The 13,727-nt window shown below is 48.5% G+C and overlaps 1 protein-coding gene and 1 long non-coding RNA gene across 7 annotated transcripts in view; one reads left to right on the forward strand and one right to left on the reverse strand.

The window, feature by feature from the left end:
- LOC131504110 (uncharacterized) overlaps nt 1–13,727 on the forward strand; it is a 43,449-nt gene that overhangs the window by 20,920 nt on the left and 8,802 nt on the right. Inside the window, exons 3-5 of one of the 3 annotated variants that reach the window (XR_009257785.1) lie at nt 2,021–2,210; nt 3,327–3,575; nt 12,540–12,781. This is a non-coding gene — a long non-coding RNA (uncharacterized LOC131504110). Of the gene's footprint in view, nt 1–2,020; nt 2,211–3,326; nt 4,556–12,539; nt 12,782–13,727 lie in introns of those variants that run through there. The other 2 variants (XR_009257791.1, XR_009257780.1) reach the window with 2 other exon arrangements.
- The window catches only part of MYO10 (myosin X), a 229,694-nt gene continuing 220,990 nt past the window's right edge, over nt 5,024–13,727 (reverse strand). For all 4 annotated transcript variants that reach the window (XM_058716041.1, XM_058716048.1, XM_058716035.1 and 1 more), the window contains 5 exons: nt 12,806–12,942; nt 11,472–11,592; nt 10,643–11,095; nt 8,131–8,322; nt 5,024–6,504 (listed from right to left, as the gene is read on the reverse strand). In XM_058716041.1, the coding sequence (XP_058572024.1) occupies nt 6,403–6,504; nt 8,131–8,322; nt 10,643–11,095; nt 11,472–11,592; nt 12,806–12,942 (1,005 nt within the window). In that variant the 3' untranslated portion in view covers nt 5,024–6,402. The remainder of the gene's footprint in view (nt 6,505–8,130; nt 8,323–10,642; nt 11,096–11,471; nt 11,593–12,805; nt 12,943–13,727) is intronic.

A 13,727-nucleotide genomic window follows, 5' to 3' on the forward strand; every position in this document is an offset into this window, starting at 1 on the left:
GGGCGGAAGGTCATTTCAGGCAAGAGAAGAATCTGTGTGGACGGATACCTGGAAGAAGGACTGAGAGGGTCACGTGTGTCTGTCTACATCAGGGGAAGCTGGTGATGGCACAGTGGTAAACGAGGGGCGTGTCCACGTAAAGAAAAAAAGAAAGGATTTGGATTTTCGGGTAGCTTTGTGAGAGAAGCAAGCTTTCAGACAAACTTGGATATGAATGCTCTGTCCCCTGTAGTTTTGTAATTTTTCTGCCAAGTGTGCTTAGATTATAAAAGTGGCCATAATTCTTCAACCTCTTGAGTGACTTTGTAGCAACTTCCATCATGATACGGAGGGGCGCCTGGGTGGCTCAGTCTGTTGGGAGTCCAACTTCGGCTCAGGTCATGATCTCGCAGTTCGCGAGTTCGAGCCGCGCATCGGGCTCTGTGCTGACAGCTCGGAGCCTGGAACCTGCTTCGGATTCTGTGTCTCCCTCTCTCTCTGCCCCTCCCCTGCTCATGCTCTGTCTCTATCTCAAAAATAAGTAAAACATTAAAAAAAAAAAAAAAAAAAAAAAAAAGGTACGGAGTCTGGTTCCCCACCTCTTGGCTCTGGTCTGGCATTGGGTCTGGCTTTGGCCAGTAGAATGTCGCAGACGTAACAGTGTGCCAGTTTTGAACATAAGCCCCAAGAGGCTCTGCCTATACCTACTCGCTTTCACGAGACCTTGCCAAATGCCGAGAATCAGCCAAGGCCAGCTGACTGCGACCGAGAGAGAGATCACATGGAACAGAGCTCAGCCCTCCCACTGAGGCCCCAGACACATGAGAAAGCCGAGGCAGCATCCACAGAGTTGACCCGGATGCAACCGAACTAAGTCATGAATGAGCCCAGCTCCAACTGATGACCTATAGAATCGCGACCTGAATACATTGTTGTTTCAGCCACTGAATGCTGGAACGATTTGTTGCACAGCAAAGCTGTTAGAGCAAGTTAAAGAACCTGCTTTCTGGATCTCAGGATCCTCAGGGCAAACACGGGTTTGCTGGCACCCCCACCATGGCTCCTGGGGGGCCACGATGGGAGGGAGGATGGTACGCGAAGCCTGAAACAGGATGTTCTGAGCGAATGGTACGCTAATGTCATGGATCACATCAGAGAAAGTTGGTCCAGGGAAAGACACAATGAGAGTAAAAGGAGGCATTACTTAGAAATCCCCATTCTGCTCATTTCTGTCTCCTGGATTTTCCTCGGTCATGTGTTCTACTGGCTTGTGCTCACGTATCACAAATCTGCATTTTTCGGCTCCGCTGTCTTTGAAAACTCCCACCCTCACACTCTCGCTTGCTGGGCCCCTTCGACACATTAGCAGGTGGTCCGATTAGAGTCAACTTGTTTCATCTATTTACACCTTTTACCCCCCAACTTGTCTCCAAGCAAGACAATTTTTCTATTTCCTTTGCAAACCCCACTGAGATAGTGTGTGTGCGTGTGTTTTTTAACCCAAATAAGAATTTAGTAAATATTTAGTAAATTAAAGTCAACTAAATTATGTTGTGGTTGGTGTTGATCATTGGGGTTACCTTATTTCTAATCAGGAGGCCTGTCACATTTGCTCAATGTCAAGTCACTAAGTAAACTTACAGAGAACAGTTCCCCCAAGAGATCAGAGTTACCAGAATCCCCTCATTTTCCTTTCTGGCATGTCTTGAGGGATTGATGAGAATTCTAATTCGGCAACTAGTTCCCACCAGCAATGTCTGGATGCCTAGGGGGAGTCGACCCTGTTTATGTCTCAAGCCACGAATCAACTGTAATCCTGTCCTTACTTGAAAGGGAAAAGAAGTCTCTGGGAAAACTAAAGATAGGAACAAATGATACACTTTGAAAACCTCTTTAATTTTCCCACAGAAACTTTGCCCCACACAAAGTGCTTAAAGCTTTCTAAGTATCTTTTTACTTGCTTTAGAGGTTTTCCTATGAAGACGATGCAACTTTCTTATTGAAAATTTGTTGACTGATGTATCCTTTCTGTGGTGTGCAGGACCAAGCTTTCGGAGCCAACCACACAACCCATCCAGCTCCACACTGTGCCGTCACCTTGGAGCCTGAAACGAGCCATGGTGGGAATGACGGACGCCATGAAAACTGGCCAACACTACAAAGCGGGACTGTTTTCCTCAGGGAGAGCCGGTGGCTAAACATTTGCCAGCACATCGCTGCCTAAGCTCCAGGTACCTGGGAAGTACAGCTTTCCTCCTCTTGAGCACAGACACAAAGCTTCACCAGGAAAACATCAGGCACCTTTCTCCCTGCCGGGCAGACTACTCTTTAGTGGGGGAGCCCATAGAATGGGGACAAAATGAAATCATGACCAAGATCCGTGCTGAGTAGGGAAAAGAGTGGCGTGAGACAAGGCGAGAGGCAGGTGGGACAGAGAACACAGCCCTGGAGTAGAGATTCGTATGTTGGTGAGACAAAGTTAGAGCTTTTAGGAGAGGGATGCCTTTGGGTACTTTATAAGGATCCCTCCAGATGTCTGGTCTGTCAACAGCATATATAGGGGGGAGGGTTACTTAGAAATCCCCATTCTGCACCTGAGGTGGTGGAACACAGAGGCCAATGAAGATGCTGTCTGGAGCTAGGATAAGGGAGTTGGAGCATGGCTCCTGACCTTTGCCCTAACAGCCGCCCCACACCATCTCCTCCCCCACACCTGCACTTGGGCTGTTTCCAGGGCCTTCCGCCATCCTGCAAGGCCAGCTTAAGACCCAGCACTCCCTTCACCTGCAGTCTTCCCTGGCCATCCCGGTCACATCTCTACCTGCTCTGGACAGGCATGACGCTGGATTTCTTGGGCCATGTGAAGGGAGGACAGTGCCGCTCTCCCGGAGAGGCTTTCGTCCGTATGCCGATGGCTCGAGTAGAAAGGAGAGATGATGCTGAGCCAGTCTATGCTGATGAGGACGTGCAGGGAGAGAAGGGAAGCAGAGAGCTCGTTCAAAATAGCGGGCAAGAAATGCTTGAAGCAACAACCTCAAAACTGGGGGTTCTAGTCCTTGTATAAAACGTGGAAGCAAAATCCTAATTATAACGGACCATTGTGATACCGTTCTGTGGTTCTGCAAAATGGTACTATTGGGGAAACCAGGCGGAGGGTATCTGGGTCGGCCTGTATGTGTTAATGCAGCTTTGTCTGCATCTGTACCGCTTCTAACAACACATTAAAACAAAGGAAGCCGCTGACACGTAAAGGCCTATGCGTAGAGACCTGTGTTCTGGCTTTGGTGCTGCTGCTGTGCCTAAGTTGAGGCACTCTGCCTTCCTTTGCCCACTTGCTTCATTTACAGCTGGGGAAGAGGCAGCCTTCTGCGATGCGGGAAGTCACAGTGAGTCCCGAGTGGTGAGCAGGGCAGAAGGCCCTTCTGCCAAGTTCCCTGTGGGCTGGAAATGGAAAAAACCACCACCCGTGGAGTCTAGCTCATCCTTCCTTCTCATCTCGAGGCCAAAGGCGCTCAGCATCACCTGCCTTCAGGGGACTTCCCAGTCCCTGTGGAGTGGGAAGCCGCTCTGGACATGAGCAGAGGTGAGACTCAGAGGTAAGAGAAAGGGACATCCGGGGGACTGGTACCCCTCATGCCCCACGTCTGGCCAGGGCAACCAGGTGAGATCCCGGGGTGAGCGCTGGTTCTTTGGGTAGATCAGTGGCCAGACAGGCTGCCTCTGTTTCTGCTCCACAGTGAGCAAGGCTGCAAGCAGGCCGAAGGGTCAGATTTCACCATCCGGCACATTATGGGGCTACAAGACCATTTGACATAAACACACACTTCAAGGCCTTAGACTTCTGGATCTCACTGAATCTTTACTTTCTCTGCCTTCTTGGAGTCCTGCCGCATGTCTGAAAGAGCAGTTAAGAGGTCTACACGTCCACTTAAAGATAATGAAGTTATGAGACGTGCAGCTTAGTGATGCCAAAAGCATGAAAACCAAACCAACAATCAACAGAACTAAAAGGCAACCAACAGAATGGGAGAAGATGTCTGCCAATTATATATCGGGTACAAGGTTAGTATCTGAGATCTACAAAGAACTTCTCAAACTCAACACCCATAAAACAAGTAATCCAGTGAGAAATGGACAAAAGAGGTGAACGCTTTTCGAAAGACATCCAGATGGCTAACAGATACACGAAGAGATGCTCAACATCACTCATCATCAAGGAAATACAAATCAAAACCACAATGAGAAACCACCTCACACCTGTCAGAATGGCTAAAATTAAAAACTCAGGAAACAGCAGATATTGGCAAGGATGCAGAGAGAGAGGGAACCCTTTTGCACTGTTGGTGGAAACTCAAACTGGTACAGCCACTCTGAGGTTTCTCAAAAAGTTAAAAATAGAGCTGTCCTATGACCCAGCAATTGCATTTGTAGGTATTTACCCAAAGGACACAAAAACGCTGATCCAAAGGGGCACATGCACCCCAATGTTTATAGCAGCACTATCAACAACAAATTACGGAAAGAGCCTAAATGTCCATCGATTAACGAATGGATAAGGAAGTGGTAGGTGTATATATATATATATATATACACACACACACACATGGAATATTAATGAAAAGGAATGAAATCTTGCTATTTGCAACAACATGGATAGAACTAGAGTGTATTATGCTAAGCGAAATAAGTCAGAAAAATAGGATTCACTCATGAAATTTAAGAAACAGATGAACATGGGGAAGGGAAGGAAAAATAAGATTAAAAACAGGGAGGCAAACCATAAGAGATTCTTAAAATGAGAGAACTGAGGGTTGCTGGAGGGGAGGTAGGTCGGGGATGGGCTAAATGGGTGATGGGCATTAAGGAGGACGCTTGTTGGGATGAGCACTGGGTGATCTATGTAGGTGATAAATCGCTAAATTCTCCTCCTAAAACCATTATTATACTATATGTTAACTAGCTTGGGTTTAAATTAAGAAAAAAAAAAGCAAACCCAAACCCTATAATGTCTTTCGAGTCACCCTGATAAAGAAAACACACTGAGTGATAGCTAATATCTTTTATTGTCAGACTTTCTTTGAGCCAACAGACCATGATTTCGCATAGCTGTCCCGGAGGGATAAGGCAATTTTTTTTTTCTTTCTTTGTGGGTAGACTTAGTTGGCCTAAGTCTTTACAACTCTTCTATATAAAAATAAAAGTCCGAGACCAGATTATTTTTTTTTCTGGTCATAAACACTGATTTATTTACAGGCACCTGGTCAGACTATCATTATAAACTTGGGAGAAGACGTATTATATTAAAGCCTTAGCATTTATACTGTCAGGGTCCTTTACAAGACTCGCTCATGCATTACACCCTTCGGGAACGCGGCATCTTGCCGCCATATCCGTCGTGGTATTTGGTAATCTACCCGGAGCGATCCAGACTAACCTTCAAAGAAAACTTTTTCTTAACTTAAATTTTTTTAGGAACTAAAGACTCAAAAAATGACTTCATATCGTTCTAAAAACAGCACTGGAGCCAGCTGTTGAAGAGTGGTTTATAAATACAATTATCTGTATAGGCTGCATATCTGTTTATAATACAGCAGATGCAGAGTGCAGACTTTTGCTACATGTAAAACAGAACGGAGTCAAAAATGTGGTTTTCGAAATACAGCAAAGACAGGAAAACCCAGGATTCTGGTGTGTTAATAAAACCACCTCATAAAGTAACGACTGAAGACTAGAACCCTGAACTATTAAAATATACAGACTGTTTACACCATTGCACATCCTTTTTCCCTTTGCTTTTAATGCTCATGAGACAGTGATTAAAGTGATGAGTTTATGAACACATGGGCGCACAGGCAGGCACACAGACTTAAAAGATGAAACAAACAAACAAAAGTTAATATATGTCCACGAGGAAGGCTGCCAGCAGCACTCCAACTAAAATATCCTGTCCCCTTGTGCTCCCTCTGTCCCCCCTCCCGACCCCCTCACCTTCCCTCCAAGTAGGGAAATCAGGCTGGGAGGTTAGTGCAGAATTGATAGATGAACACCCCCCACCAAGCTTTGTAAGTCTCCCCCCAAACAGGGGCTGGGGGGGCATTTCCCTTCAGTAGCACAGTTAAGGTCAATTAGTGTTGGTTCCACACGTTAAGGCACTTCTGGCTGCTTTGGTGGCAGCGTGGGGGCTTTTTTCCTCTCTGTCTTAAGGCATGTGTCATCTAAGAGTAGTAAAGCTTTCGAAACTGGGCAGACTGTTAAGGTTGACAGCTTAATACGGGATCGCGGACGTCGACGGGGCGAAAGGACCCTGGGAGACGCCTCCCTCCGACGAGGGGCTTCCGGAAGCGGGGGCAGCTCTGCCCTAGCCGGCCGAGGCCAGAGGGTGGCCCATCCGGACGCTGAAGACACGCCGACTCCCTCCCGCCTTCACCTGGAGCTGCCCTGGCTGCTCACGGAGCGGGATGCGCTGTAGCGTTTCTTCACGATCATGCTGATGTAGGCTTTCATGAGCTTGGCCACATCGACCACCTGCCCAGGGGAAGCAGAAGGGGCACACGGTCAGAGTCTCGGCCGGGACGATGGGCCCCCCCCCCGTCCCCCAGGTTTGGAGGAGGCCGAGAGCTCAGCTGCTTTAACCTGTTCCTGGGCAGTGAGAAGGGAAGTCGTGGCTTCTCCGAATACGGTGTACACCACCTGGTGGTCCTTCCACACAAAAATGACAATTCTGCGTGGTGTACAATTGTCAGATTTCACACGTTAGGGGAAAAAAAACAAACCCGCCCGAGGACACTAAAGTCTGTGGGTATCGTTAGGGCTGGGATCACTATCCCCACTTAAAATGATGGTAAATGAGGGGCCCCTGGATGGCTCGGTGGTTAAGCGTCCGACTCTTGGTTTCGACTCAGGCCATGATCTCGTGGTTCATGAGTTCAAGCCTCACGTCAGGCTCTGCACTGACCGTGTAGAGCCTGCTTGGGAGTGTGTCTCTCTCTCTCTCTCTGACCCTCCCCTGCTCATCCTTGCTCTCTCTCAAAATAAATGTTAATAAAAAAAAAAAAAAAAGTGCTGGTAAAGGCCTGAGCCCACAATCCCACAATCCCAGCTGGTGAACACTGTATGGTAGTCAACTCGTCATGCTGCGGCCGCAGAACAGAAAGAGGCTCGACGGGCCTGCGGACAAGTCACAGGTGCCGGCTGCGACCTCGTATTAGCTCCTTCCCGTGATGCAGTCACCACCACCCCCTGGGCCCCGACCCTTCTCAGGCTGGCCTGCATCCCTCTTCAGGCATCCTGACCTCCTTCCATTTCCCTCCTTCCCCCTCCCTTTTAATCCCATCCAATCCCACCCACGGCAGTTGGTAAAACCACGGTCACTGCATCAGGCACAATCAGACGCCCACAGTGGCTCCCTCTCCTTTCCTGGCGTCGACCAAACCTGGCAGCCGGGCACCTTGGACCCTCCAGTCAGAGGCCCCGCCTCTTCCGTCTCACTGCAGGCCTCCCGTCGGCCTAGTCTGCCTCCTGCACCGCAGCCCTGGTGTCACTGCTACCTCCCAGCGCCCTGGGCGCCCTCCTGGCCTCCGGTCCTTCACTCTGCACCAGTGGCCAAAGCGGAAGCCAGTCACTCATGTCCGTTTTCCACCTTTGCTCGCTAGGAGTCCCCTAAGCAGAGCCCTTCATAAAAGGCTTCTGGATTTATCATGATGCTGATGACTGCATTTTAAGCTTCAGAGCAGATGGCACGCACATTTAAAGGCTCGCTCTTGCGATTCTGTGAGCCAGAATTAGCTCCGGCCAGGGTGGTCGTGCCCCTCGCTCCCTCCAGCTGGCATTCACTGCCGTAATCATCAGCTGATTGGCACGAGGCTCTATTGCCAAACTATATATATTCTGGACATCTACATCATTCCTTTCCCCTTTCCTCTAGGGGTAAGACCCCACCAATAAAACGAAACCAAATTTCTCTGCTGCAAACATAGAAGAAACTGGAGATTCGATTTTGGCCCCCGAGAAACCTGAAGCTGGGGAGGGACCGCCACGCTGTAATTTCATATATTTTACAGCAAAACAAAATTACCCAAAGGCCCCAAGAAACGGGGCGTCATTTTTCTGTGTTGTCAAGGCCACAAACGATTTCCTTGGTTCGCCTCTTACCTCACTGGTTTCAAAGAGCAGTTCCCTCTCGTCAACCACGATCTTGTACGTGTTTGCCAGAGGCGCCCCAAACGAGAGGATGTGCTCGTACTGGAAGGCCTCTAACGGTCTTCCCTCCCCACGCTTGTAGACAGAGACAGCGTCCGCGCTGACGCCCAACCAGAGGTCCTGGGGGAAGCCGCCTTCCTTGCACTGCGGGCAAGAGTCCGATCACAAAGCAATTAGGAGCGGGAGAGAGGGAGCCAAGCCCCGTATGCAGAACACCAGATGCACCCAAGGCGTGTTCACGCCTGGGAGAACCGAATGAGGAGATACGGCATCTCCTTGGCTGTCTTGGTTGATTTCTGACCAGTTGACCCATCCTGTGCATCAGGAAAACTTAATCGGTGAATGCCAACATCGTGCTTCGACTCCACCCATGGACACCATCACTCTCCGCCTCACCGGATTAGCTCTCGGAGGTGGCCCGAGCTCCCCAGCAAACCCACCAGCTTGAGCCCATCTCCTGTATCTAGCTCTTCCTCCGACCGGTTTTCGGATAATTATTCTTCAAATACAAAATTGAAGATCAGGGGAAAAATTCTCCAAATCACTCTGTGCCTAAGCAGTCCTGGCTCCTTTTGAAAAATAGGGTCTCGACAAGTGGCAGCAGTGACCTCCTGTGAGCACAGCGGTAACAGGAAAATCACTGGCTTCGTAACAGGCTTCCCTGCATGGATTGGTGTTGGAAAACAAGAGCCCTAATGTAGGAATGAGAACACAGGGCTGATGGGAACCAATACAAATGGGAGGGATGCGGGGAGGGAGGGGGGTGGGGAGTGCTGGGTGGCTCAGACAGTTAAGCATATGACTTCGGCTCAGGTCATGCTCTCATGGCTCATGAGTTCGAGCCCCGTGTCAGGCTCTGTGCTGACAGCTCGGAGCCTGGAGCCTGCTTCGGATTCTGTGTCTCCCTCTCTCTGCCCCTGCCCCGCTCGTGCTGTCTCTCTCCCTCTCTCTCTCTCTCAAAAATAAAAATAAAAAATTAAACGAAAAACAAATGGGAGGGATATACATTAGTGACACCAAGAAGAGGTGTTGTACAAAGCATCTGATTTACACCTAAAAACAAACCTAACTGAACCAACCAAACCCAAGATAGAATCCAGTGAAAAGCCATGAAGGGATCTTGGAAAAGATAACCAATATTTACATCTTTATAAAGCCTCATTTAAAAGTCATCAGATACCAAACATGTGAAAAGAAAAACGAAAGTTCATTTAGACCAGGGGCTGGTAAAGCTACCTGTTAAGGGACAGGGAGTAAATATTTTGGGTTTTGTGGGCCACGTGGTCTCTGTCATAGCTACTCAGTACCACCATTTTGGTGTGAAAACAGCCAGAGAAGACAGAGAAAGGAAGGAATATTACTGTGTTCCAATAAAACATTATAAAAGGTGGCGGAAAGGATTTGGCCCATGGACTGCCAAGTCTTGATCTAGACCACTAGTAAGATTTCCTTTCAATAAATGGTCTTTAAAAAAAAAAAAAAAAGAGGTATGAGTCAGTATGGGTTAATGCTAATAGCAAAATTCCAATCATGACACAAATTCTTCCCTGCCAACAGATAGTCACGGGGAAAAAAAACAAACGTAAAATCCTAGTTGACCCATGTTGTTAAACATGGGGTTGAACTGTGCGGGTCCGCCAATATGCAGATTTTTTTTTTAACGGTATGTATTTTCTCTTATGAGTTGCTCAGTAACATTTTTCTCTAGCTGCGTTGTACGAATACAGTATGTAATACATGTAACGTGCAAAATACGTGTTAACTGTTCATGTTCTTGGTAAAGTTTTCGGTCAACAGCAGGACCATTAGCAGGTATGCTTTTAGGGCGTCAAAAATTATACGCGGATTTTCAACCGCCTGGGGGTCGGCGCCCCAACCCCAATGTCGTTCAAGGGCCGACTGTATCCAAAATTTATAATTCTATGTGCACAATTCTAAAAAAAATTTAAAAAAATTTTAAATACAGATTTTTACCAGTACTTTTTGAGTGGATCTATCTAGAGCTTCCCTCATAAAGAAGAGAGGGGCTCCTGGGTGGCTCAGTTGGTTAAGCGTCTGACTCTTGATTTCGGCTCAGGTCACGATCTCATGGTTTGGGAGAGCGAGCCCGGCACTGGACTCTGCGCTGGCAGCACGGAGCCCGCTTGGGATTCTCTCTCCCTCTCTGCACCTCCCCCCCACGCACCAGTGCTCTCTCTCGAAACAAATAAAATAAATAGAAGTTACTTAAGAAGAGGTGACATCTTAATTTTCCATTCGCTCCTAATGTCGTGAAAGCATATGCTACCAGACCATTTGGTGGATGCGAGGGTGTGTTAATGGTAAAGCATGGTGGGGGGCCTCTAACACAAGGGGGCCAGAGAACAAAGGCTCCATCTTGCCCCACCCCCAGCCAAAGGAGTCGGCCAAGGCCACACGGAAAGGCGCTCTTAGGCCAGTTGATCCCAGAAGCAAAAGCCCTCACCTCCACATCAAAGAGCGTCGACCCATAGCCTGGCCACTCCTTGATCAAGGCCATGTACTTGGCCATGGCCTGCTCCTGGCCCATTCCCTGCAATTTCTTCCATTTGTCAATGATGCTGGCCCGAGCCGAGGAGGCTTCCTCCTTGATCCACATGTCCAGCAACTGCTCTTCCTCGACCTTCTGTCGGACGACAGACCCCGTCCGGAAGCTCCGCCTCAGCGTCCCCTCCAGGAAGCTCGTCCGCCTCTTCTCCAGCCGCTCACACGGGGTGAAGCTTTTGGTCGACTGGCTGATGCGGGCCTTCAGCCTCTGCACGGAGTAGACGTCCTCGAGGGGCGGCACGGAGGCATGCAGGGAGTAATCCCCCTGCAGGTATTGGAGCCGCAGGGCAGCGAGAACCTGGAGGTTCTCTTCGGGGGCCGGGTAGTGGCCACGGATAACAGCTTCGTGTGCCTGAAAGGAGGCGGCGGGCAGCGGCAGCATTAGGGGCGCGTGAGCCTAAATCCGCCAGCTTTCCCCTCCCGTGTCACCTCCCCTGCAAACTGTACCCTCACCCCCTTTGGCTGCTTTACATTTCTCCCTAGCCCAGACAGCATCGAACCCATATTTTATGCCTCAATGTCTCTCTCCCCCCAGCTAAAACGGTTCTTGGCACAGGAGTTCAAATACAACACGCAGTAGTTTCGTTCTAGAAAGGCGTCACAGAGCAGCTGTCCCTGTGCATGCTGGGAAACATACCGCTATGCCCAACCGCTAACCTAGCAGCGGAGTGAACAGGTTTTAGCCCTGGTCCCCAGCAGAGGAATCCATTTCTGCAGGTTCCTTCTACCTGTTCAAACATAAACGCGAATTCCACACTGTCTTCTGGCACGTTGTCTGTGTCCAAGAAGCAGTAGAGTTTGAAGTAGAATTTCCAGGGTCGGTCCCCCGCCTCCGATGTGGCAGCCAGCCTACAGACAGAAGAGACGTTCAGAAAGCACAAGGAGCTGACTTGAGATGGCTCGTTCCAAGGACACAGACATTCTGTCCGTGCTCAGGTAACACGGTGGGGATGGGGACGGAGGCAGAGAAAACAGAACAAGGGCGAGGCCGATTACCAGAGTCCCTTACGTTATTTAGCCAGAGGTGAAAAATGAGGCTTTCGTTCTCGTCTCACTTCAGGACCATAAACTTCAGTTAAACTGTGCTAACAAGTATTTTCTGAGTCACCCAGTCAAATCAGTACTGGCTAAGCCTTATGCTGAGTCCACAGAAAGAAAAGAAACAAAGGCTATATATATATCTTCATTCCCTTTACTAATCCTCGAGTAAACTACAGTATTTATAAAAACCAACATGAATAGCACGTGTTTAAAGTGAACAGGAATTCTGGGGCGCCTGGGTGGTTCAGTCGGTTAAGCGTCCCACTCTTGATTTTGGCTCAGGGCATGATCTCACGGTTCATGGGATCGAGCCCCATGTCGGGCTCTGTGCTGACAGTGCAGAGCCTGCTTCAGATTCTGTCTCTCTCTCTCTCTCTCTCTCTCTGCCCCTCCCCCGCTCAGACTCTGTCTCTCCTAAAAAAAAACACACATTAAAAAAAATTGAATAGGAATATCTTTTGTGTTACTTAGGCGATAGGGAAGTCATAGATGAAATATTGTACATCCAAGAGGTATAAAATGCATTTTGAACGATTTATGAGTTTGCTTGTGTCTGTTAGCCCAGTTTCAAAGCTAATGACAAGTGAAAAGCGTAGACTCAAGAAATTCCAAGATAATGAGTACAGCAAGGACCTGAGAGAAAGAATGGGGTAAAGGAACAATCTTATTTAACACAGAGGCTTTATCTAGGAATCAAGAAAAACAGGAACACCAGGGTGGCTCAGTTAAACATCCGACTCTTGATTTTGGCTCAGGTCGTGATCTCTCAGTTTGTGGGACTGAGCTCCGTGCTCAGTGTTGAGCTCTGTGCTGACCGTACGGAGCCTGCTTGGAATTCTCGCTCTCAAAATAAACATTTACAAAAAGAAAAACAGGCAGCCGAAAGATACGGAAAATGAAACATGCTTTAGCACAAGTAAAAGAAAAGGCACTCAAATGCACACTGAAGGTGAAAATGGAATAGAAATTCAAATCCTCAACTCTCAATTTCTCTGATTTAAATGAGGGAGAAGGCACTTACTTTTCAAACTTTGCTAACACGTCAGCTACGATGGTTCGGCTTTCAATGGCTTTATCCACATTTCCGTTGTACTCAAACAAGGCGAACATGTTCCTGCTGTCCTCCATGGCGAGGCCTCTGATCAGCTTCTCCACCACCTGCAAGATATACCCCGAGGGCTTCGGCTGCCAGCACGCGGTTCTAGAATGTGCCTTCCCCTGAACCCCACGGGAGCTGCCGGCAAGCGAGGGTCCAAGCAGCCCCCTACAACTGTCCTGTGTGGTCACCCAGAATTTCAAAGGTGCCGTTTTTCCATTACTCTCTAGAAACCAGATTTGTCTTATCCTTGTAAAAAAAAAAGAACACGGGGTATGTATTTCACCCACTGGTAGAGATGGATGGCGGGCGGATTTCTTGCAGACCCATACTGGTAGGAAAGTGCATGAAAACCGAAGCCCTTTCATCTGATACATCCATCGACTGCCAAGAAACAAGGGTTTCCACCGTGTTTCTTCTTTCCACACCAGAAGCTTCTCTGGGTTTTGTTGCCCTACTTCTTTCAGCCAACTGGTTTTACAATACTAAATTTTAAAAAAGAAAGAAAAAAAAAAAAGAAAAGAAAATACGCTCTCATCTGACCCATCACGGTAGATTTCTGTTTGGCAAACAGACACCTGATGGCAGAGATGCTCCAATAAATCCCACGTCAGGGCGGGCACACCCGAGTCAGGGAGGAAATCTCTCCTCGACCCTCAACTGCTTGGCACGTCAGCAGGACTGCGGCTCAGGTATTCTGGCACCAGCTTAATTTTTGCATTCCTACTCATCTTTGATGCGTATTTTTGTCTCGTCGTACGTGAGCTTCGTCGTTGGTTACGTACACCCCGCTTACGGAGCCGCTGTACTATGCCGGTCACGACCGCACGCTGGCCCACCTAACTGC

Source organism: Neofelis nebulosa, chromosome 1 (assembly GCF_028018385.1).
Source record: "Neofelis nebulosa isolate mNeoNeb1 chromosome 1, mNeoNeb1.pri, whole genome shotgun sequence".
In the NCBI taxonomy this organism is placed as follows: Eukaryota; Metazoa; Chordata; class Mammalia; order Carnivora; family Felidae; genus Neofelis; species Neofelis nebulosa.